Here is a 24,294-nt window from a genome sequence, read left to right on the forward strand (position 1 = left end):
GTTACGGTGCCGCTGTGATGTTACTGTACTCTGGCTTTGTCATACTGTCAAAGATTACCGCTCTTTTATTGTCACCAAACCGCATAACATACACACGACTCATCTTTGAAATAAAGTGTAGACTGCCGACTGCTTGTTTGTATTATTACTCTGTGATAGCGATGTGATAGGGCGATGGTTCAGATCTGTCAATGTCAGTGACAGCCCGGAGCTAGCTAAATTTAATCTGTGTCACGTAAATTAGCGCTAACGTTGACACTGACACTCGCCTCACATCAGATGCTGAAAACCAAATATTAAATACAGAGGCATCCTACCTTTCCATGCTATCCGATATAATCCATAGAAGATATAATCCATAGCAATGCACGTCATCTGCTGTATCCACAACAATCCATACGTTTTTGAGCCATATTTCCTTCTTGCAGGTGTTCACGTCAGATTTTACAGCTAGTTATCGCTAACGTCCGTAAAAAGTAGGCTAACCTAAATAGTAAAAGTAATTCCAACTTTTTTTCGGTATACTCTGTCTATATTATCTCATAATTAAAAAGTAGTAATCCAAGTCGAGTTCGTTGACTGAGCATCTTGAGCAGTTTGGTGGCCCTTAACCCTTTAACTGTCACCCCTCCCCCTTTTTTCGCATAGACATGAAAATCACTATCCAAATTTAAATGGTTGTTTTTCAAGAATGTTTTGTCATATATAACTATGGACAAGTTGTGTTCCAAATTTTAGGTTGATATCTCAAAAAATTAGCTTTCAGTAAGATTTTATTTGGCCGCAGTAAAAAACTTGGGATGAGCAGTCTCTAATCTCTAATGTATTGGTCTAATGTTTAATTAATTATTACTCTATATCTTGCATTTAAATACATATACCTTTGTATTAAATTATAATTAAATTATCTTTATTGTGAAAATATTTATTGTATTTAATCATACTGTACATACTGTACTGCAAAGTAACTTATCTGTTATACTGTTTAACTGTGTTAGTGTTGCCGCACTATCCTGATCATTATAGCACTAAATAGGAACAACCAAAGGTCTTCTATATAATTTAAAACAAATACCATGATGAATAGACCTTGGTTAGGTGTTCTTATAATGGATGTAAGTATGGTGAACAGCAAGTAAATATTGATTATATGTCAGTTACGGCCTTTTGCCTTTGCATGACTCCTGATTTTTGGCACATGATACAAAGGCAGAGTACAGTAACTGCCAAACAAGGGTCAAAGGTCAATTTTGAGCTCAAGATTTTTTGCATACAAACATTTCTTCAGTATAGCAACTAGTTGTGAAATTTTGGGAGTCCTACCTATAATACTTTTGTCTGGACAAAACAGAAACTTTAAAGTCATTTTTCTCAGTTTCACACTCTAGTGAGTTAAGGTCTTTTGCTTTTGCAGGGCAGAATAAATATAATGAGGTAAGAAGCTTAAAAACATTTGGTGCACCTTAGTGAATGACTACTAGTCCCATTATCCCAGATAATGCAGATAAAGAGAATCATTAAAGGTGACTGATAAAGAGAGAGAAAGAGAGAGAGGCTTCAGATATGCTTGACATTAATGTCACTCTAGTCAGTGGCTCGATCAGATGTGCCTGACACATGATTGTACAAACAGAACACATGCATTTCATCATACATCCTGCTACTTCCAAGAGGATTTGTCAAGCATCAATGCGTGACATTTAACGTATGCCAAGCAGGGAGCAAAAGCAGGGGCAAGAGGAAGCCAGTGAGCAGAGAGGAAGGTTAAGCACAAGAGTTCAGCGGATCAGGAGGTGTGCAGCACTCTAGCTAGATCTCAGCCCATCTCATAAAACCCAACCAATGTTTGAGCAGGAACTTATGTGAGCAGAACACCAGAGACTAATAGAAAGCAGTGGTTGGATGAAGAATTAATTGACGTTAAAAGTGTTTAACACACAATTTCAGCAGACCCAGGTATCTTTTCAATTTAAATTAAAAAAATATTGAATCTGATACTTGTGCTCTGTGGTTTTATATTAAATATTTCATGTTCAATGTCAATCTGTGTGGTGCTTGTCGTTACAGGATTATTCCATTGTGTTTCACGTCTTAATCGTGTGCAGCATTGGCAACAGCTTCTATTAATTTTTATTAACAGCAATATGAGCTCAGTGATATGGGTCCAAGTCCACAGGACCAGACAGCAAATCATTCTCATCAAAGAAAATAGACAGAAAAATGTGGAATAAAATCATAGAAAGACTGAAAGTGTAACCAATATCACCTAACACTGCTGATCTAGGATCTGCTTTACAATTTTCAATAGATATCTAATGACCATTTGCTAAAAAGTTAAAAGTCCTCCAGGGTAGTTCTCTCTTCTACTACTAATTTGGAAGTTGCAATTACTATGTGATGTGATATAATCTGCAGAATAATATGCAGACAAATCTCAAAGTAAATTTGGAAACAGTAGATTTACTTTTCTTCAGCTAAAGTCATCTGTACTTACCAAAATTTGAAGCACTGCCCCCAGTGGCCAAACCGGGCAGTGTTTAGAGAATGTAAGAGCACGTGTGAGATACAGTATCTGGGTGAAATGACCAAGATGGACACCAAAACCAAGTTTTAAAGTGAGTTATTTGTAGCTGTAAATTATGTAATGCAGTGACGAGGAATACATATATTATTATCTCTACCCCCAAACCTAAACCTAACCCATCAGTGGAGAAACTTCCTGGTTTAAAAGCAGGACAAGGGTACAGGTCTCCCACACTGCTGGAATTGGAATTATATTGAAGAGAAAACATTTCTTTAGAGTGTGATGACACTCGGCACACAATTGTGAGTATGGTGTGAATGTGAGCATGAAAGAGAGGATGTTCTTGCTAGCATCTTCACCACAAACACCCTTTTGTTTTACTAAGGTGTGCACTTTGAATTTACTTATATTTTTCAACACTGAGCTCATTATATTTTCTATCCCTTAACCCAACCTCTACACCAAATTCTCACCAGATGGACTGGGCCCAGGGCGTGGGCATAGTACCAGGATGGCAGAAAGCAGATCGAGAAGGGGGTGCAGAGGGCTGGTCAAACTGGGCAGGGACCTCAGAGGACTGGACAGACTGGTCAACGACCAATTGGGAAAGGATTGAATGAGTGGCACCCACTGGGGACTGAACAGACAGAGCAACAGACTTGTAGCTGGTGTCTGACGGGTGCTGGTTACTGGGCTGAGCAACAGACTGATGACTGATGGGTGCTGGCTACTGGGCTGAGAATTATAATGGTAGCTGGTGTCAGATGAGTGCTGGCCACTGGACTGAGCAATTTCTTTACATGAGTGTTATTCATGAAACCACACAGAGGACATCAGTGTGACATTTTAGTCGCCTCTTTATTCAGAACAACACTATTCACTCTAGTGCACAACATTTCCTCAAATGAGGCTTATTACACTGCCCTCTAGTGTGACGTTGATGTAATAGCATCAATAAACACCTATGTCATTTCTACAGTATATGTAACCACATATACTACATTCCCCTTTTTTACAAAATTTGAAAGAAATTGCTAAAATAATCAATTCTCCAACATGTGATCAACAAGTATTACTCCTCAATTATTATACAGTTTCACACCAACTGCAATTATGAACACACAAATGTTTGCTATTTGTCAGTCAGTCTTAAACACTCAGAACACAAACATAACTTATTTTCAGTTCCTTTTTTCATTTTAGTCCATTTCAAAATCATTGAATCTAATTGACTTTTTTACAAGTCTTCCACTTCTTGTATAATGTACCTGCTCAGTGTATTTAACCACCACAGTTTGATCTTGCCCATTGTCATTCTGTACTGACTGTTCAGTGTCATCTCCTCCACCTTCTTCCATATCATCTGGGCGAGCTTTATCTTCGCTCGTACGTAAAGGTGCGTACACACTGCCAGCGACATCGCGCGCAACAGCGGCTCCATACCATTCATTTTCAATGAGAGCACAGCGACTTCCGGTGACACGAGCTGTCGTGACCGTTGGCGACTAGATGTGGGCGTGTCCAGCGACGCGACAAAGTTGAGACAAGTTCAACTTTATTCAAATGAAGAGCGACTAACGGAAGCGACAGCCAATAGGAGAGAAGACGGGAGAGCTCACGTGATCCTTCTCTCTCTCTCTCTCAGCTCCTGCAGTAACGGAAAGATGGATGAAAGGCTAATTCTTGCTGTTAGAAATGTTCCAGTGCTCTATGATATGTCTCTTCCCACGTACAAGGACATTTTTAAGAAAAATACTGCGTGGAAAGGTGTATCTGAGATCGCGGGGATTTGATGGACCCAGACAGACCGGCATTTGCATTTTCGCCGCAGATAAACAGCCGCTATGGCAAACAGCGTGCCTTGTTTCTCATTCATCTTTGATATAAAGCATTTTATGTACTGATTCCATTTATATTTAGTCTTTTCCCTCCAAAATTTTTGTTTTTAGTGGCAAGAAAAGAGATTCGCTGTCAACAGCAATGGAATGACATCCGTGAATGTCATTTATAAACGTTACTATGCAACCAGTAGTGGGAACACCCACTAGCGACTTCACCGCCAGCCACTGGCGACCTGCAGCGACAAAGTCGCTGGCAGTGTGTACGCACCTTTAGTGTCTCCTGTTTTTTCTGTATGTCTGACCAGAATCCATCATAATGTTGTAGGAGCATGGCTCCTTCCTTTGATCGGTCACCACTGCTGGCTTCCAACCCTGTGACGTTTCTACCCTGACAGCTGTTCCTGGCCGAATCGTAGACAGAGGATTGGCATGTCAATTGTAGAAATGTGCTTGCCTCTGCTGTTGACTTACCAGCTTTTTATTTACATCTTTAGGATGCTTGTGTTTCAGAGCCACACAGGTTATTGGAAAAGTGCTCCGTATTACTCATCCCATGAGCATTTCAGCTGGTGAGTATCCAATACCGGTTACAGGGGTGTTTCTCTTTGACAGAATTGTAAGATGTGGATTTGTCTGAGAATGCTCAGCTTTCTTTAGCATTAGCTTGATTGTTTTTATGGCCCTCTCTGCCATCCCATTAGACAGTGTGTATCCTGGGCTTGAACATTTCCAGTTTATGCCCTACTCTTTTGCAAAATGACAAACCTCCGCACTAGCAAATGGCACATGATGTAATCTCACTGGGTATGCCATGCCTGCCAAATATTGATTTCAGCTTTCCAACTATTGAGTGTGCTGTTTTGTCAAGGATCTGTTGTACTTCTGTACTTTGAAAAGTAATCAACAGTAAGGAGAAAAGACTGACTTATGATCTCGAAGATATCCACACCCAGCTTGTACCACGGAAGCTCTGGCAGTTCATGGGGTTTCAATGGTTCTTTTTGATTCTTTGGTAGCATCTGCTTACACACTGTACATCTTTCAACCAGCCAGTACAGGTATCTCCGTGCATGTTCTTTGGGCCATTGTACTCCTTGATGAGCTGCATGCAATCTTTCCATTATTGCTGTGCTCATACCTCTTGGAATGATGAATTTGTCATTTATCATTATCAACCCGTCACAGATAGTGTCTTTGATAAGCCAGTAACTCCTCAGATCCTTGTCAAGCTGTTTTTTGTGAGCAGGCCATCCTCGCTGATGTACTTCTCTTAGCTTTACAGATGTTTAATCTGCATTTGTCATCACATAAACAACTCTTTCCTCACAATCCATGCCTTCGTCTTGTAGCCTATCATCAGACCTGAATGCCCTCAATAGCGTATCGGCTACACACATGTCCTTTCCTGGAGAGTATATCACATGCAGATCATAGCGCTGCAACTGCAGAAGCATTCTTTGCAAATGTGCAGGAGCTTGAATTAGAAGTTTTGTGAAAATTGCCTCCAGAAGTTTGTGATCAGAATGTACAATTACAGACACCCAAATACATACTGATGGAATTTACGTGTAGCAAAAACCACAGCCAGCAACTCCTTTTCAATATGCACGTAATTGCGCTCAGCATCTGTCAGTGCTCTTGACGCATATGCGACAGGATGTTCTTCTTGTAGCAGACATACACATAGACCATCTCTTGATGCATCTGCTTGTAGCACAATTTGCTGTTTAGGGTCAAAAAAACTTTAGCACTGGTGCCTTAGTGAGTGCTTCTTATAAACTGACCAATGCTGCTTCATACTCAGGTATCCATAGCCACTCTGAGTCTTTTCTCAGCAACTGTCTCAATGGAGCAGTCAAACCTGCTTCATTACTTATGAAATGTGACAAGTATTTAGTCAAGCCCAGCATCCTCTGTAAGCCTTTTTTGTCTTCTGGAGTGGGCATATTGACAATTGCTTGCACCTTTTCCTTGTCTGGTTGAACACCCTCTGCACTAATTATGTGGCCAATGTATCTTACTTTTGTGACTTTGTATTGTACACTCACCTAAAGGATTATTAGGAACACCATACTAATACTGTGTTTGACCCCCTTTCGCCTTCAGAACTGCATGGCATTGATTCAACAAGGTGCTGAAAGCATTCTTTAGAAATGTTGGCCCATATTGATAGGATAGCATCTTTCAGTTGATGGAGATTTGTGGGATGCACATCCAGGGCACGAAGCTCCCATTCCACCACATCCCAAAGATGCTCTATTGGGTTGAGATCTGGTGACTGTGGGGGCCATTTTAGTACAGTGAACTCATTTTCATGTTCAAGAATCCAATTTGAAATTATCCTGCTGGAAGTAGCCATCAGAGGATGGGTACATGGTGGCCATAAAGGGATGGACATGGTCAGAAACAATGCTCAGGTAGGCCGTGGCATTTAAACGATGCCCAATTGGCACTAAGGGGCCTAAAGTGTGCCAAGAAAACATCCCCCACACCATTACACCACCACCAACAGCCTGCACAGTGGTAACAAGGCATGATGGATCCATGTTCTCATTCTGTTTACGCCAAATTCTGACTCTACCATCTGAATGTCTCAACAGAAATCGAGACTCATCAGACCAGGCAACATTTTTCCAGTCTTCAACTGTCCAATTTTGGTGAGCTCTTGCAAATTGTAGCGTCTTTTTCCTATTTGTAGTGGAGATGAGTGGTACCTGGTGGGGTCTTCTGCTGTTGTAGCCCATCCGCCTCAAGGTTGTGCGTGTTGTGGCTTCAGAAATGCTTTGCTGCATACCTCGGTTGTAACGAGTGGTTATTTCAGGCAAAGTTGCTCTTCTATCAGCTTGAATCAGTCGGCCCATTCTCCTCTGACCTCTAGCATCAACAAGGCATTTTCAGCCCACAGGACTGCCGCATACTGGATGTTTTTCCCTTTTCACACCATTCTATGTAAACCCTAGAAATGGTTGTGCGTGAAAATCCCAGTAACTGAGCAGATTGTGAAATACTCAGACCGGCCCGTCTGGCACCAACAACCATGCCACGCTCAAAATTGCTTAAATCACCTTTCTTTCCCATTCTGACATTCAGTTTGGAGTTCAGGAGATTGTCTTGACCAGGACCACACCCCTAAATGCATTGAAGCAACTGCCATGTGATTGGTTGATTAGATAATTGCATTAATCAGAAATTGAACTGGTGTTCCTAATAATCCTTTAGGTGAGTGTATTTTGACTGCATTGAACTTGATGTTCAGTTCTTTGGCTCTGTTTATCACTTTGTGAAGAATTTCTGCATGTTCCTTTTCATCAACATCTGCGATGATCATATCATCAGTGATTACATGCACACCAATTATGTCACCAAAGGCTTCACAGTTCTTTTGCTGAAACACCTCAATGGAGGATTTGAGGCCAAATGGAAAACATTTGAAAGTAAAGTGTCCCCACGGTGTGTTCAAAGTACACAGCAATGATGAGGCCTTGTCGAGCTTGATCTGTCAGTAACCATCCTTCTCATCCAAAATTGTGAACAATTTGTTACTGGAAAGCTTGCTTTGTGCATCCTCTGGTGTTGGTATGGAGAAGTGCTGGCATCTGACTGCTCTGTTCAGAGCGCGAGGATCAAGACAGTCTAAGCGAGCTGTTTTTGTTGTTGTTTTTTTCTGTTACCACCAGACTAATGACCCACTTTGTTGGCTCTATGACAGGAGCAATGACATCAGTCTGTACTAACTGATCCAGAGTCCCTTTTAGTCTGTACAATATTGCCAGCGGAATTTTTCTACATCCATGAATCGCTGGAGTCACCTCTGTATCAATGTATATGTGATGCTCACCTGGAAATTCTCCTAGGCCTTGGAACACTTCTGGGTATTGTTTCACCAGGTTTACATTCACTGACTCAAGACACTTGACTAGATTCAATTTCTCACATGCTGCTCTGCCCAATATTGGTGGTGTTGACTGTTCTGTAACAAAAAACAACAGCGTTGTCTCATTTTGTCCCTTTTGACACTTCAGGAATGCATAACCTGCTGGTTTGATCTTTGCACCACCATGGTTTGAGTGGGCTTCAGTATGACATCCTCAGGCAGCTTTCTGATTTGCTCTAGTGGCAAGACATTTGCATCGGCACCCGTGTCTAATATGAACTCGATAGGTGTCCCTCTAACAGTCATAGACGTGTTCCATGAATTTTTACTTTTGCTGATTGCATTTTTCTGTGTGCAATGCACAGTCCCCATAAACAAACTATCAACAGTTTGGAGTGTCTGCACAGCTTTTGTCTTGCACATTTTTGCAAAATGGTTGACTTTGCCACACGCTCTGCATTAAGCTCCATATGCTGGATATGATCTTGGTGTGTGTGTCTATCCACATCTGATTCATGCTTTGATGTGCTGCCAACTTTATCTTTTTTGTTGTGTGAAGATGACGTCAAATGATCTGTTCCCCTTCTGTCACTCACTCGAATTTGTGTCGATGTAGTGACACTAGGGGTCTCTCGAGAGCCTTGTTTACCTCTTATCTTTGAGAAAAGGCCAATGAGAATTGGCGAACAGAATTTGCATGCCCCTCCCCCGGGCATATGGGTATAAAAGGAGGGAAGCGTGCATCTGTTCAGACAGAATTTTCTTCAGAGCCATGCGGTTGTGTTTCAGTGAGCTGAGTAAAACCCATTGCTGTTCCACTCACCTCTAAAGAGCATACACTGTTGGAAATACAGTGCATTTCAAGATGCCCTTCTGTCTTCATGTCATTAATGGATGCAGTCATTACCTCTCCTCTTCTGACGGCCACAGGCGCTGCCTCTCGTGTCTGGGCAGATATCACACAGAGGCAATGTTTGTGGATGCTCATGTTCTCACTGCGAGAACATGACCATGGCAACATTGCGGTCGCGGCTCTCCTTCTTCCGAGAGAAAGCCACTCTAGCCATCCCCCGCGTCACGCCTTCTACCCACGGGTATAGTGCCAGCACGGCTGGCACTGGAGGAGACCACAAACTCCCCAGCACGCTCATTTGCCCCCGTCCGGTTCCGAGATGAGAACGGCTTGCCTTACGGCCAGTCTGATGTCTCTTTTGGAGCCCCCGAAATGGATGAGTTTCATTGCTGCATCGGAGAGCATCTTGGCAGACTCCATGTCGACCCAACCTCAGCCCTCGCTGCTAGACGATAGGTTCCTGGGTTTGGGGCGCCACCACCCCATTCACCCAGCCCACTACCTCTTTGAACGGTTGCCTTATAACTGGCACTACAGAGACCCGAGCCCCAGAACAGTCAGGCACAAGAAAATTTTCTCTCAGGCCATCCATCTCATAAACAGTTAAAATGTCTCGGGTTACATGTGTAACCCTTGTTCCCTGAAAAAAGCGGAACAAGATGCTGCGCTTTTGCTAAGCGCTATGGGGAACAAGGCCCAGGCAATAATGAGGATGCCTCTAAGAGGGCACCTCGCCCACCAAGCTGTGGCAAACCACAGTGGCCACATAGAACCTGTCAGTGGTGAGGCAAGTGCCCGCTGACAGTTCTTTCTACAGAAAATCCAGAACTGAAGCAAACTGGCAGTTAGCTGGTTCTGTAATATCAACTTTAGTAGAAGGAAACGCATGCAGGCGCATTTGTGCTATGTATGCATCACCACGATCAGCCCGAGGGTGGGGGAGAAGTAGAGGAGACATTGCGCTATCAACAGAGGCGAAGAGGTCCTCTTTTGCCCTGAAAAATCTACCCAGATCAGTTCCAAGTGGAGGGAGCCCTAGCACTTGAAATGGTCTCAATAACCTCAAGATAAAACCCTGTGAACCTCATTCGGTACCCTTAGGGGCCAGACATGAAAGGTTTCACAATTCGGGCCAAGGATGAGAAGGTCCTCCCTGTTCGGAATCGCTCAAGGCAAGCCGTCGAGGAGAGGTATTAACTCCGAGAAACATATCCTGTTCGGCCAGCACAGCGCCATTAAAAGGAGGCAAGACCCTTGCTGGTGAACATTGCCAAGACTCCCGGGAGCAGAGAAACCGGGGAAAGCAATGCATACAGATGCATTCTGGGTCATGTATGTGTCTTAACGTCCAGACCCAAGGAGGCTAGGTGATTTCAGGGAGAAGTAGAGGAGACCCTCTTCTGCCCTAAGATCTCACCCAAACTTGTTCCAAGTGGAAAAAGCCCGGCATTTAAAATGGTCTCGATAACCTCAGGAGAAAGCCCTGTGTCCCTCAGTTGGTACCCTTAGGGGCCAAACATGAAAGATTCCACAATTCGGGGCAGGGATGAAATATTGCCCTGTGCCTGAGATAGAAGATCCTTCCTGTTCGGAATCGCCCAAGGCAAGCCGTCGAGGGAAGAGATTAGCTCTGAGAACCAAGCCTTGTTGGGCCAGCGCGGTGCTATCAGTAAGAGGCAAAAACCCTTGCTGGCGAACTCTGGGCAACTACTACCTTAGGGTGGAGTTCTTAACTCCCCCGTTGGTATTTTCTGTCTGGACAGTAAATCTGCTCCCACATACGGGCATCCAGGGATATAACTGACCTGAGTGACAGGAGCTTGCCCTGGGCCCTAAGGAGAATCGGACACATCAGAAATACAGCTGACAAGAACGTGGGTCTCCTTGATGATTTATGTAAGAGGCTACTGCTGTATTGTCTACCCGCACCAAGACATGGCAGCCTCAGGAGGAGGTATTTCAGGGCCAGAAATACAGCCATCAACCCGAGACAGTGACTGTGACAACCGAGCTGACGACCCTCCTATCCCCTTAAGCTGGACGACCACTAATTCAGATTGCAGATGCCCCGGAGTCGCAAGGAGCCAGCGCTACATCATGCATTGTGAATGTGCTGGTAAAAAGGGCTAGGCCGAGTGAAAGAACCTGACACTGGAAGACTTCGCCCCCGGAAGTGAACCTCAGGAACTTTCCATGTTGTGGCAGAACTTCTAAATGAAGTATAGAAGTGTGTCATAAGATCGATGGTGACCAGCCAAATGAGTTGTAGGGCTTGAGACATGACCGTCTTGATAGGCATCATCTGGGACTTGAACACCCACGGGCAGTTCAAGCTTTAAGATCTAAGCCAGACGCCACCCCTCACCCTCCATGTGAAGTATTTAGTGTAATAACCTAACTCTCTCTCTGGAAGGGGAACACATACCATGGCCCCTTTAACCAGGAGATTTGAGGGGTTTTTTATATAAAAAAGAAATCCGGTTTACGGTAGTGAGAACACGCCGTTGAAACACGGAAAAGCGAGTGAATTAAATCCTGACGCCCTTATAAAACCCACAGAAAAGAATAAGTTTCCACGCTGCCAGGATCTCTGAGATGGGTATTAGGTATGGCGAGGGCGGCGAGACTGTCCCCAATCCCTGGGGGGAGGAGCATTACTCGCCACGCTTTGCTTTTGAGCCTCCCTTCAGACAGGACCGAGGTGGGTCTGAGGCTTGCTCGTCAAGCTCAGAACCCACACTCAGATCGTCCAGAAGGTCAGCCTGGTACACCTGTAAAACAGTATAGTGTGCAGAGCAGCACCAGCCTGACCTGCTGCTTGATAAGCCCTTCCCACTAAAGTGGAGGTTGTCCTACAAGGCTTTGAGGGGAGAGAGGGCTTCTTAAGTGACGATGCCGAGCCCGGCAAGAGATAGCCCGCAAGCATCTCTCCGACCGGCGGCATCACTGAATACCCCCGTGCCTCAGCACCCACGATAGTCGAATATAATGACGTCGAGGGTATGTGAACACGGGAAGAAAATTATAATTTTTATTTTTTTTATTTTTTAGGGGTTCCTCCATGAGCGAGAAAGCTCTTCATGGAAGTTATCAAAGAAGGGAAGGGACTCATGAGGCGTTCCCTTTCTTAGACTGGATGATAAAATCTATCCCCTAACTTGGAGTGTTTGGGGGGGTCTCTTTTTCACGTGGCCAGTCCAACTGGAGTCTGGCAACCGCACGAGTAACAACATCGAGCAATTCCTCCGTAGATTTTTTATCGCGGACGGAAAGCTCGGAGGCTGGAAGAGAATGGCGATCCTCCTCATGATCTGAAGAAGCGTCAGAACGCGCTTCGAGATCATGTGAAGGACCAGCTGGGTTTGGGGAGAGAGTGAGAGAAAGGGATAAACCCGTCTTGTACTCCTCAGCCAAATCCATGCCCCACGAATGATCTCTTTTTTTTATTTTATTTTATTATTTTTTTTAAATAGTGCTGACTCCCGGAAGCAAGCGAGGCGAGCGCGAAGCACTTTGCCTGAAAGCAAATCACAGTGCTCGCACCCACCCTGCTGCAACGCGAGAGCAGCGTGCTCTTCCCCCAAACAAACAGAGCAAAAACTGATGCGTGTCCCCGCATCGTTTGCGGCTTTCAGTCATTCTCTCTTGAAACACACAGACACAGAATCACTCTGAAAAAAGAGTTTCTGACAACACCTGGTGACGTATCCATTTATAGCCTGGCCTCAGGTGCATCTAATGATTACATCTGCCGAGGCTATAAATTCCGGTCAATGTTCATTGACGCGTTACACACATTATTCACAGCTCAGTCACAACAAGGATTGTTCCCCATAGCGCTTAGCAAAAGCGCAGCATCATAGTGAAGCTTTTTGTAAAGGGAACTGCCCCATTGAGCAATAATTATGTGCAATACACAGCTTAGTCTATTTATATTTATACAAAATACCCTACCTCTTCTGCCATACAGTCCCTTGCATCTGTATATAACAGATTTGTATTTATATATATATATATATATATACATACATCCATCCATCCATCCATCCATCCATCTTCAACCGCTTATCCGAAGTCGGGTCGCGGGGGCAGCTGCTCCAGCAGGGGGCCCCAAACTTCCCTATCCCGAGCCACATTAACCAGCTCTGACTGGGCGACCCCAAGGCGTTCCCAGGCCAGTGTGGAGATGTAATCTCTCCACCTAGTCCTGGGTCTTCCCGAGGCCTCCTCCCAGCTGGACGTGCCTGAAACACCTCCCTAGGGAGGCGGCCAGGGGCATCCTTGCCAGATGCCCAAACCACCTCAACTGACTCCTTTCAACGCAAAGGAGCAGCTGCTCTACTCCGAGCTCCTCACGGATGACTGAGCTCCTCACCCTATCTCTAAGGGAGAAGCCCGCCACCCTTCTGAGGAAGCCCATTTTGGCCGCTTGTACTCGCGACCTAGTTCTTTCGGTCATGACCCAACCTTCATGACCATAGGTGAGGGTAGGAACAAAAATTGACCGGTAGATCGAGAGCTTTGCCTTCGGCTCAGCTCCCTTTTCGTGACAACGGTGCGATAGAGCGAGTGCAATACCGCCCCTGCTGCCCCGACTCTCCGGCCAACCTCCCGCTCCATTGTCCCCTCACTCGTGAACAAGACCCCGAGGTACTTGAACTCCTTCACTTGGGGCAAAACCTCATTCCCTACCTGGAGTACGCACTCCATCGGTTTCCTGCTGAGAACCATGGCCTCAGATTTAGAGGTGCTAATCCTCATCCCAGCTGCTTCACACTCGACTGCCAGCTGATCCAGTGAGAGCTGAAGGTCACGGACCGATGATGACATGAAGACAACATCATCTGCAAAAAGCAGCGATGAGATCCCCAGCCCACCGAATCAAGCACACCTTCCCCACCCCGACTACGCCTCGATATCCTGTCCATGAATATCACAAACAGGATTGGTGACAAAGCGCAGCCTTGGCGGAGACCAACCCCCACATGGAATGAACTCGACTTTGTGCCGAGGACCCGACACAGCCCTCGCTTTGGACGTACAGGGATTGGATCAGCCCTAAGAAGGGACCCCCACCCCGTACTCCAGCAGCACCTCCCACAGTCTCTCCGGGGACCCGGTCATACGCCTTCTCCAGATCCACAAAACACATGTAGACCGGATGGGCATACTCCCAGGCCCCCTCCAGGATCCTTGCGAGAGTAAAGATCTGGTCCGCTGCTCCACGGCCAGGACTAAAACCGCATTGTTCCTCTTCAATCTGAGGTTCGACAATCGGCCGAACCCTCCTCTCCAGCACCTTGGAGTAAACTTTACCAGGGAGGCTGAGAAGTGTGATACCCCTGTAGTTGGCACACACTCTCTGATCCCCCTTTTGAAGAGGGGAACCACCACCCCGCTCTGCCACTCCTTAGGCACTGTCCCAGATTTCCACGCTAATGTTGAAGAGGCGTGTCATCCATGACACCCCTCCACATCCAGAGCTTTCAGCATTTCTGGTCGGATCTCATCAATCCTCGGGCTTTGCCACTGCGGAGTTGTTTGACTACCTCAGTGACCTCCCCAGGGAAATAGAATCTGATCCCCATCATCCTCCGGCTCTGCCTCTACCATAGAGGGTGTGTTGGGATTTAGGAGTTCTTCAAAGTGTTCCTTCCACTGCCCAATAACCTCCTCGGTTGAGGTCAACAGCGCCCCATCTTTGCTGTATACAGCTTGAATGGTTCCCCGCTTCCCTCCTAAGGTGGCGGATCGGTTTTCCAGAAGCACTTTGGTGCGGACCGAAAGTCCTTCTCCATGGCTTCTCCGAACTTTTCCCACACCCACTGCTTTGCCTCCCTCATGGCTGAGGCCGCAGCCCTTCGGGCCTGTCGGTACCTTGCAACTGCCTCCGGAGACCTCGGGACAACAAATCCCGGAAGGCCTCTTTCTTCAGTCGGACGGCTTCCTGACCACCAGTGTCCACCACGGTGTTCGAGGGTTACCACCCCTTGCGGCACCTAAAACCTTGAGGCCGCAGCTCTCCACCGCGGCTCGGCAATGGAAGCTTTGAACATTGCCCACTCGGTTCAATGTCCCCAACCTCCGCAGGGATGCCTGAAAAGCTCCGCCGGAGGTGTGAGTTGAAGATCTCACGGACAGGGACCTCCTCCAAATGTTCCCAGTTCACCAAGACTACTCACTTGGGCTTCCCAGGTCTATCCAGAGTCTTTCCCCACCCCTGACCCAACTCACCACCAGATGGTGATCGGTTGACAGCTCTGCCCCTCTCTTTACCCGAGTGTCCAAAACATATGGCCTCAGATCCGACGACACGATTACAAAATCGAACATCGACCTTCGGCCTGGGGTGCTCTGGTACCACGTACACTTATGAGCATCCTTATGTTCGAACATGGTGTTTGTTATAGATAATCCATGACTAGCACAGAAATCCAATAACAAACATCCACTTGAGTTCAGATCAGGGAGGCCGCTCCTCCCAATCACGCCTTTCCAGGTGTCCCTGTCATTTCCCACGCGTGCGTTGAAGTCACCCAGCATCACTATGGAGTCCCCTACTGGGGCCCTATTCAGGACTCCATTCAGGGTCTCCAAGAAGGCCGAATACTCTGAACTGCTGTTCGGTGCATATGCACAGACAACAGTCAGAGTTTTCCCCACAACCCGTGAGGCGTAGGGAGGCGACCCTCTCGTCCACCAGGGTAAACTCCAACGTAGTGGCGCCAGCCGGGACTCGTGAGTATCCCCACACCCGACCGTCGCCTCACACCCTGGGAAACTCCAGAGAAGAATAGAGTCCATCCCCTATCCAGGAGTACGGATCCAGAGCCAAAACTGTAAGGCCGATGTAAGCCCCACCAGATCCAACTGGTAACGCTCCACCACCCTCACTAGTTCCGGCTCCTTCCCCCAGTGAGGTGACATTCCACATCCCCAGAGCAAGCCTTTGCTGCCCGGTCTGGTCCGCCGAGGCCCACGGCCTTCACTGCCGCCCATATGGCAGCGCACCCGACTCCTGCGGTTCCTCCAATGGGTGGTGGGCCCAAGGGATGTAGAGGGGGTTCCACGCTGCTTCTTCGGGCTGTGCCCGGCCGGGCTCCGTGACAAGCCCGGCCACCAGGCGCTCGCCGACGAGCCCTCCATCTGGGCCTGGCTCCAGACAGGGGCCCCGGGCTTCCTCCGGGCAGGGTAACTCCTCCTCTTGCCGTTTTATCCATGAGTCATTTTGAACCATTCTTAGTCTGGCCCCTCACCTGAGACCACTTTGCCTTGGGAGACCCTACCAGGAGCACATGGCTCCAGACAACACAACCCTCAGGATCATAAGAGCACACAAACCTCTCCACCACGATAAGGTGCTGGTTCCCGGAGATATATATAGCTTATATTTTCTATTCACAATTTATTTTTATTCTATTTATTAATTATTATCTCTGTCTTGTTGTATTGTTTGTGCACTGGTGCACATGGTCGTTAGCAGCCGCTGAGACAAGGGTTTGGTTTGTGGTGGCCACTTGCCAGATGGGGAGGTCAGTCGCGGCTTCTGAGAGTTGGACAGGTCAGACAGGGCGTTGGTGACCACTGAGATCTGGAATGAACGTAGATGGCTTCTGGACATGGTTCAGACAGGACATGGGTGGCTGCTGGGCAGTGATCAGACTGGATGTGGGTGACCACTGGACAGGGTCTGACTGGATGTGGGTGGCCACTGGACAGTGTTCAGACAGGACGTGGGCAGTCGCTGGACAAGGTTCAGACATGAGTGCCACAGTCAAGAGTCAGGCTGGGCAGCAGTTGAAGTGGGCACGGATCCCTCCTGGAACGCTGCTGCAGACCCTGATGCAGTAAACCTTCTCCTCATCCTCATCCTGCTCCTCTAGTGGGTGGAAAGATCTGCGGCCTCCTCCACCTCCTGGCAGTCCGCTGGCTGAGCAGACGGGATGGTGACCGCTGCTGACTTGACAGGATCATCGACAGTCACAGGGGACTGAACTGGATCGCCAACAGGGAACAGGACAGGCTCTGCCGGTGAGGAAGTATCGTTGACCTCGGGCTGGGATGAAGGAAGGAAGTCCTTCAAGGCACAGGCTGAGATAAACTCATCCCATTTCAAGGAAAACTTTATTGTAGCAGCAGGACTTCCCCCTTCACCTGACTCTGGGACACAAGACCTGATGGGCTCATTCAGACCAGCCCTAAACAACTGCCAGACCTGAGGACAGCACCAAAATCTCTAACGCACAGCCCCTTACCACCTTGTCCTCCTGCCAGAGTCAGAAGTGTTTCCTGGCCTGAAGTAGTGAACAAAAAGAAAACTTATTCCTGCTGTGTCCATGTTGTCAGATTGTTATGTCACTGAATTCATCAGGAATGAGGACCCAAATGCAGGAATGAGTAAAAATAAAAATAATTGTATTAAAACAACTGAAAACAGAACAGGTACACAAAACTCTCACAGGGGAGAGAAAACAAAACATAAACTAGAAAAAGGATAATAACTAATACCGACCGAGAACAGGAACAAGACAAGAGTAGGCACAGACTGACTGGTAACAAAACTCACAAAATGATACAAACACACAAAACAGAAACACAGACCCAGCCAATTACACATACACACAACAAACACACACAAACAGAAAATAGACAGAGACTGAAGGGCAAAAGGATCATGATAGCTCAGGGTTAGCAAGGGTAGTAATACTTATTGAGGCAATACAATTCCATGATGGCATATTAACCTTGAAACAGCACTAAAACTGTAGAAACATTGCTAACGCATATGTAGCCTACCTCTTCAGGGTTTTAAAAAAGGGAGAGGGTCAGGGCAGAGAGTTTTAGAGGGAGACAGAGAGATGGACAGTTATAATAAGGCAGTGGGTAAAATTACAAGGCCAACTGGCATGCCACTAATAAGAAAACATTACACAAGACCACAATGACCAAACCTGCCAAAAAACACTTCAAGATAAAGACAGGAAGTTTAACAGAGTACAAAACAACAGGAAGCCTCAAAAGACAAGAGAGAGATAATGAGAGATGTGGAGAATCAAAAAAGAGTGTTGACAGAGTGATGGGACATAAGAGAGAGATGAGGGAAATGTAGTGTTTGTTCACTGTTCATCATCTTTAAAGAATCTCCTCTTTACACAGTCTGTTTGTCAAGGAACACTTTGTACTGTAAAAAATTGCTGTAAATTCACGGCCAAATTCCTACATCAATCTACTGTGTTTCCTAAATACAGTAGTTTGCTTTTAAAAAATGTGCATTCTGGGAGATCAAGAGCAGGCTCACTGTGAAGTGACTGTTCTATACAAGGCATTAGGGGAAAATGATTTAAAAATGTGAAATGAACATTTAAAATCATCTTGGTGAAAGCTATAGTGATATTTTGTAAACGTAGATTTTAACCCCATGAAAATGTTAGTTTGTGGCACATGGTTGATTCTGACCAACTTCTCTGTTCTTTATCATCTCACGTCAGCCTTTAACTGTTTGTATAACAGACATCACACCCTGCAAAAACTTTAACTAGAAACAGGGCCAGAAACACACAGCACTTTATGAGCGCTTGGTCAACGCAGGGTCTTTTTGTACAAACTTAACATACTGTAAATTCTTGGGTTACTATGATAGTAACAAACTCAAGGGGGCCTTCAAATGTCTTTGACTTGAGTTATATTCAGATATTTTTGCCACTAAATCAGATGTGTTATTAGTCAGGAATCTGCTTTTTACATATTGAATTCAACTTGTTCGTTGAGATTATCTTCAAACTGTTGTTCCGTCATTACTGTAATTGACCTTAAAGAGAAAACGGTCCTTTGAAGCAGAGAGTTTACATTAATATCTGTTACAGCTCCCATTGTGGCAATGCTGAGAATGCAATGCATGGTTGCGTTGAGTTACTAACTGTGATCTGATACATTTCAGAATGCAACAACTCAAGAAATTGATCTTGCACAGCTAGAGCATCTTTAGACCAATTGGTCGACTAGTCATTCAGGCAACCCATCAACTAGCTAATTAAAAAAAATAAAAATAAATGTGCACATCCCTAGTACTCACCTCATTAGGTGACACAGTTAGAACACTCCGGCTCTTCCTCATCTTCTGTTAAATCTTCCTCTTCCCGTCCAGCACAGACCTGCTTCACATATACTCCTGCACAAAAAGAAATTAAATAAAAAATTAACACATACCCACACAACTCTCACAGCAAAGACAAAAAGAAAAGAGAAAAAAAGACATTTGACCTCACTTGTTTGAGAGAGAGATACCTCAGGGTAAAGATAATATGGAGAGAGTCTTTCACAATTCTTTCAGAGTGATAGAGAGAAAAGCACTGTTCATCTGCAGTCTGACAGTGACAAGCATCTCTTAAATTCAAGCTGTCACCTCTTCGTCAGCACAAGTGCTCAATATCTTTTCAGTCTCTGTTCCAGAATAGCTTCAAAAAAGAGACCCCTGTGAAGAGGTTGATATGAACACATTATCGCATTCTTTCAGAACCAGCTTAATTTCTCCAACAAACAAGTTCAAGCTGGCATTAAGAATCAACACCCAAAAAGTCACGAGTCAATGGTCTCCATGGAAAGGTTAGACATGTGCAAAGCAGTATTTAAAGGTTCACTCATAAAAAAATTTTTAACAAAAATAAATGAATAAACTATCGATAATGTTGAAATATTTTTTGAAATATAAAAAACCTTGTACACTCACAGGAGATGATGATGCAGTTATATCAGTGGCCAAACAAAAGCTGCTTTTTGTAACAACGAATGGGTTGCCTCATGGTGGCTGGCATGTTGGAATCAAGTGACCATTCGAATACTACTCCCTTTATCTCGGTAACACCATTGTTAATGGACACTTTCGCCTGTAGAATAAATTAAACATTGCAAATTGTCTCACTGCACTTCTACAAAGGTATCAGTAATGAAAACATTTGCTTTTGTGTGAAGCTATAGCGTGAAACAAACAGGTTTAAATACAAGTTCAAGACTGCCATATCAGCCAGCACAAAAACAAAAAACTGAGCCTATTGGTGTGGAAGCATGAAAGTTCTAATGGCTCCTTCACGTGCTATCGGAATTATCGTAAATGCCAGTTTCCTACTCGGGAGTTGAACATGAACGACACCTCAAGTTTTAATTACAACAGGGGAAACTCAGATATAATTTCGATATACTGATTTCTGAGTTGGGAGGAGATGTACATTTTCAACATGGTGGAACAGAGTATGGTTTCTGAAGTTAATGTTAGTTTTCATTAATTTTTCTAAATAAATTGTTAGTACTTGCCTTTTCAGGTCATACACATTGGCATATATCTGCAACCACTTGATGCATATTGTACATTTTTAAACCAGAAATCAGAAACAGTGGGTTGACTTTTCCTTTGCTAAAATCAGTCTGTACTTACCAAAATGATGTTCGAGACGTGAACAGTGAAGAGGAATGTGTATTTTATAAACTGTCCCCCAAACCTAAACCTAAGCATCAGTGGAGTAAAAATGTAATGTTAGGGGGGAAAATGCAACCTCCAAATCTCGCTCTTCACTCGATTATTGAACCTACTTGATATTGATTCTTCAATAAAATACCTGTATCATCCGCTAATTGACTTATGATTAATTTATTCTCTCCAATTTTAATTACTTTGATTCCAACGCAATTCATCACATAGACTCAACAATTCTGCAGCCAAAATCCAAAATCCAAAAAAAGAATAAGGGCATCATTACTAATCAAATCTGAATAGTCCAGCAAATCTAAAATAAGGCAGATATTACTAGAAATATGCCGATTTTTCATAAAACCTGATTGTGTTTCCGAGATTATTTCTTCTAAACATATTTTAAGATGGTTAGCATATACAGCCTCCAGAATCTTGAAATCTATGTTTAGAAAAGAAATAGGCCTCCAATTATCTAAATCATGAATATTTTTATTTGGTTTTGGAATTAAAATGATTAAACTTTGCTTCATAGTTAGGGTCAATTCTCTTTGCTCAATACATTCCCTTAAAGCCTCACTAAGTAAATAATTAATTTGATCCGAAACAAAATATAAAATTCAAAGGGTAGACCATCAGGACCAGGTTACTTATTTAGTGGAGATTTTGCTACCACCCCATCCTTTGTAAGTGGCAGATCAGAAATGTATTAATTTCCGAAATCTGTGAGATAACAGAAGTTATCATTATCAAAAAAGGAATCAGCTGCAACACTCTCAAATGCAGAGGAATATAAGTTTTGCTAAAATTTGGAAACATCTGTTTTTTACAAGAGGAAAGAGAGCCATCAATATAAGAGAATGAATTGTCCTCTTCCGTCAGTGTTGTTTTTCCAAATAAAAAAAAATATGCAGAATAATTTTCGCAAAATTCAATCCAAATTGCTCTTGATCTTACAAAAACTCCTTTAGCTTTTTTAAGATACAAAGAATTAATTCCTCTTGTAAATAATTAAGCTTATTGTGGTCTTATTTTGAAAGCTGTCAGTTTAAAAGATCTGAAATATTCTTAAGCAGCATATTTATTTATTTTCTCAGAGGAGAGGTTTTTACTCAAATAAATTCACTGCACTCAAATTTGACAAGTAATTAACTGTTTTATACCTGTGCAGTAAGATTCATTAAGAAGCAGGGAACAGTTTAGTTTCCAATATCCAGGATTATATGATCTTGAATTTTATGTCCTCAAAATCAAATCAATACCACAATGATCAGTTAGTGGTGAAGGAGAGCAAGATGAAAATGAGATCAAAAAACTGAAACTAACCACAAATTTCGAGTTAAATCTGACTTAAACCATGTAAAAGAGGTAGAATCAGGATATAGGAATTTGTGTGCATCAATTAAATCTAAAGAATGACAAAAATCAGAAATAGCCAAATTATTAGCATTTATAATCTAAATATCATAGGATATCGATCTTCAATAAAGGGGCTTCATTAAAATCTCATCCAATAATTACATAAGCAGAAGGGAATTTATGCCGCTTATCAATAACAAGCAAAGAACTCTCTGACAAAAGGGTGGCATTCATGTTTGATCTATTACAACCATATATATTGACTAAAATGAAATAAGAATTATCCATTTGTATCACAAGCAATATCAATCTTCCTTCTGATGAAAATGAGGAATCTATAATTGAGCCACTAAAATTTTTACCAAATAGAAAAGAAACTCCCGCTGCAGAATGAGTGCCTTGACAAAATAAAATCTTATTACCCCATTGATTTTGCCAAAATTTCTCGTCCTCCTTAGACTAATTAGTTTCTTGAAAGAAGTACGTCTAGGTTACGGATGTAACCTCTGTTCCCTGATGGAGGGAACGAGACGTTGTGTCGAAGAAGCAACACTAGGGGTCTCTCTTGAGTGCCGAATATACCTCTGATCTATGAAAAAAGGCCAATGAGAAGTTGGTGGACAGAATTTGCATGTCCCGCCCCCGGACATACAGGTATAAAGGCGGGGAAATGCATCTGTTTCATTAAGGATTTTTCTGAGGAGCCGGAAATGGTCGCTTCTTCGACACAACATCTCGTTCCCTCCATCGGGGAATGGCGGTTACATCCGTAACCTAGACGTCCCCCGTCTGTCATTCACTTCGACGTTGTGTCGAAGAAGCGACACTAGGGGTCCAATTGAAATCACGCCATGCACTGAGCCGTGTACGTGTATTGCTGACACAGGAGCGGGCAGGTACTTGACGTGCCAAAACAACCAGCTGTATCAGACTGCACATACCCTTCCTCAATGCCCCATAAAGTCGTCAGAAACCCTTATAGATACCCTAGACAGGGGAACAAGGCGACACTTGCAAACATGGGAATGGGCCTCTTTTCTCTCTATGTTTCTTGCATAGAGGAAAACGGCTGGGGCCCTTACACGCATAGTGGGAAGGGGGTCTTACCCAGTTTACAATTTTTTCAGGGGGAAAAGACCCTGCGGAGACCACACCTGCCCAGAGAGGTGGAGGTAAAAGTGTGAAATACACCACATGGGCTTTCAGGTCACATGTGGGAAGTGGCGCAGTGTTAGATCCCGCCTCTTCGGAGGGAGGAGTTGCTACAGACACGGCGACCGGGGAGCAGCGGGAACTGCCCAAGGGAGACGCGGGTCCACTCATAAGGAGAACGTACCACGGAAAATACACACAGGCGGAACGTCCACACAGGAGCCCTAACCTGCGGAGCACCTATTCCAGTACAGGGTAGATCTGAGTAGACGGACCCACAGGGCTAGAGAAGAGTCATCCAGGGAGACTGAGTCTAACTTATATTGAGAAAAGGTGCCTGAGCACCTGGTCCCTGTGGGCGCATAGTTACTCTCGGGAGAGGGCTAGGATGAGCCAGTCGTCGAGGTAGTTGAGTATGCGAATGCCGGCTTCTCGGAGCGGGGCAAGGGCTGCCTCTGCAACCTTCGTAAAGACGCGAGGGGACAGGGACATGCCGAAGGGGAGGACCTTGTACTGATATGACTGGCCATCGAGGGCGAGGTCGGTCACTGAGCGCAGTTCCTGCAACACGTCGGGATCAGGACTACCCTCATGCAGGCCAAGGCCCAAGTGTCTTGGCCTGGTGGACTTGCAGGAGGGCCATGGCAAGCAGGGTGGAAGCGGCCTGTCCGGTGGCGCTGTAGGCTTTAGCGGTCAATGATGACGTCGTCCTACAGGCCTTGGAGGGGAGTACAGGGCGACTCCACCCTGTACGGCATCGTTCTCGGGGCACAGGTGTATCGCAACTGCCCTATCCACCTGGGGAATCGCCGTGTACCTGAGGGCCGCTCCGCCGTCGAGGGTAATGAGAGCGGATGAGCGAGGGGCTTTGTGATGAGCAGAGAGGGGTGCTCTCCATGCAGTTGTCAGCTCATCATGTTCCTCCAGGAAGAAAGGGCTCCACTAACGCTGTCTCGGTTTGATCGCAGCCCAGACACACGAGACAGCGCCTGTGGCCGTCTGAAGCAGAGAGCACTCTACCGCATCCAGGAAATACACAGGGTGGAAAGGCATCTTTACAAAGACGCGTCCTGAAAAGGACGTTCAACACTGCTGTGTATTGCTCTTTTAAGAGGAAAATACTCTTTTAGAGAAAATCATTTTATAAACTCTTTTAAGTTTGCGCTGTCGAAGCGCCCAGGGGCAAACTGCACTGCTGTGCAGAGAAGGAGAAAGCCACTGAAGTGCACC

At 44.9% G+C, this 24,294-nt stretch overlaps 1 protein-coding gene across 1 annotated transcript in view; it reads right to left on the reverse strand.

The window, feature by feature from the left end:
- Window positions 1–19,221, reverse strand: part of LOC127654087 (cAMP-specific 3',5'-cyclic phosphodiesterase 4B-like) — a 188,225-nt gene extending 169,004 nt beyond the window's left edge. The window contains exon 1 of the mRNA XM_052141072.1: window positions 19,165–19,221. Coding sequence (XP_051997032.1) covers window positions 19,165–19,206 — 42 coding nt within the window. The 5' untranslated portion in view covers window positions 19,207–19,221. The remainder of the gene's footprint in view (window positions 1–19,164) is intronic.
- Window positions 19,222–24,294: the final 5,073 nt, after the last annotated feature.

This window comes from Xyrauchen texanus, chromosome 13, assembly GCF_025860055.1.
Source record: "Xyrauchen texanus isolate HMW12.3.18 chromosome 13, RBS_HiC_50CHRs, whole genome shotgun sequence".
In the NCBI taxonomy this organism is placed as follows: domain Eukaryota; kingdom Metazoa; phylum Chordata; class Actinopteri; order Cypriniformes; family Catostomidae; genus Xyrauchen; species Xyrauchen texanus.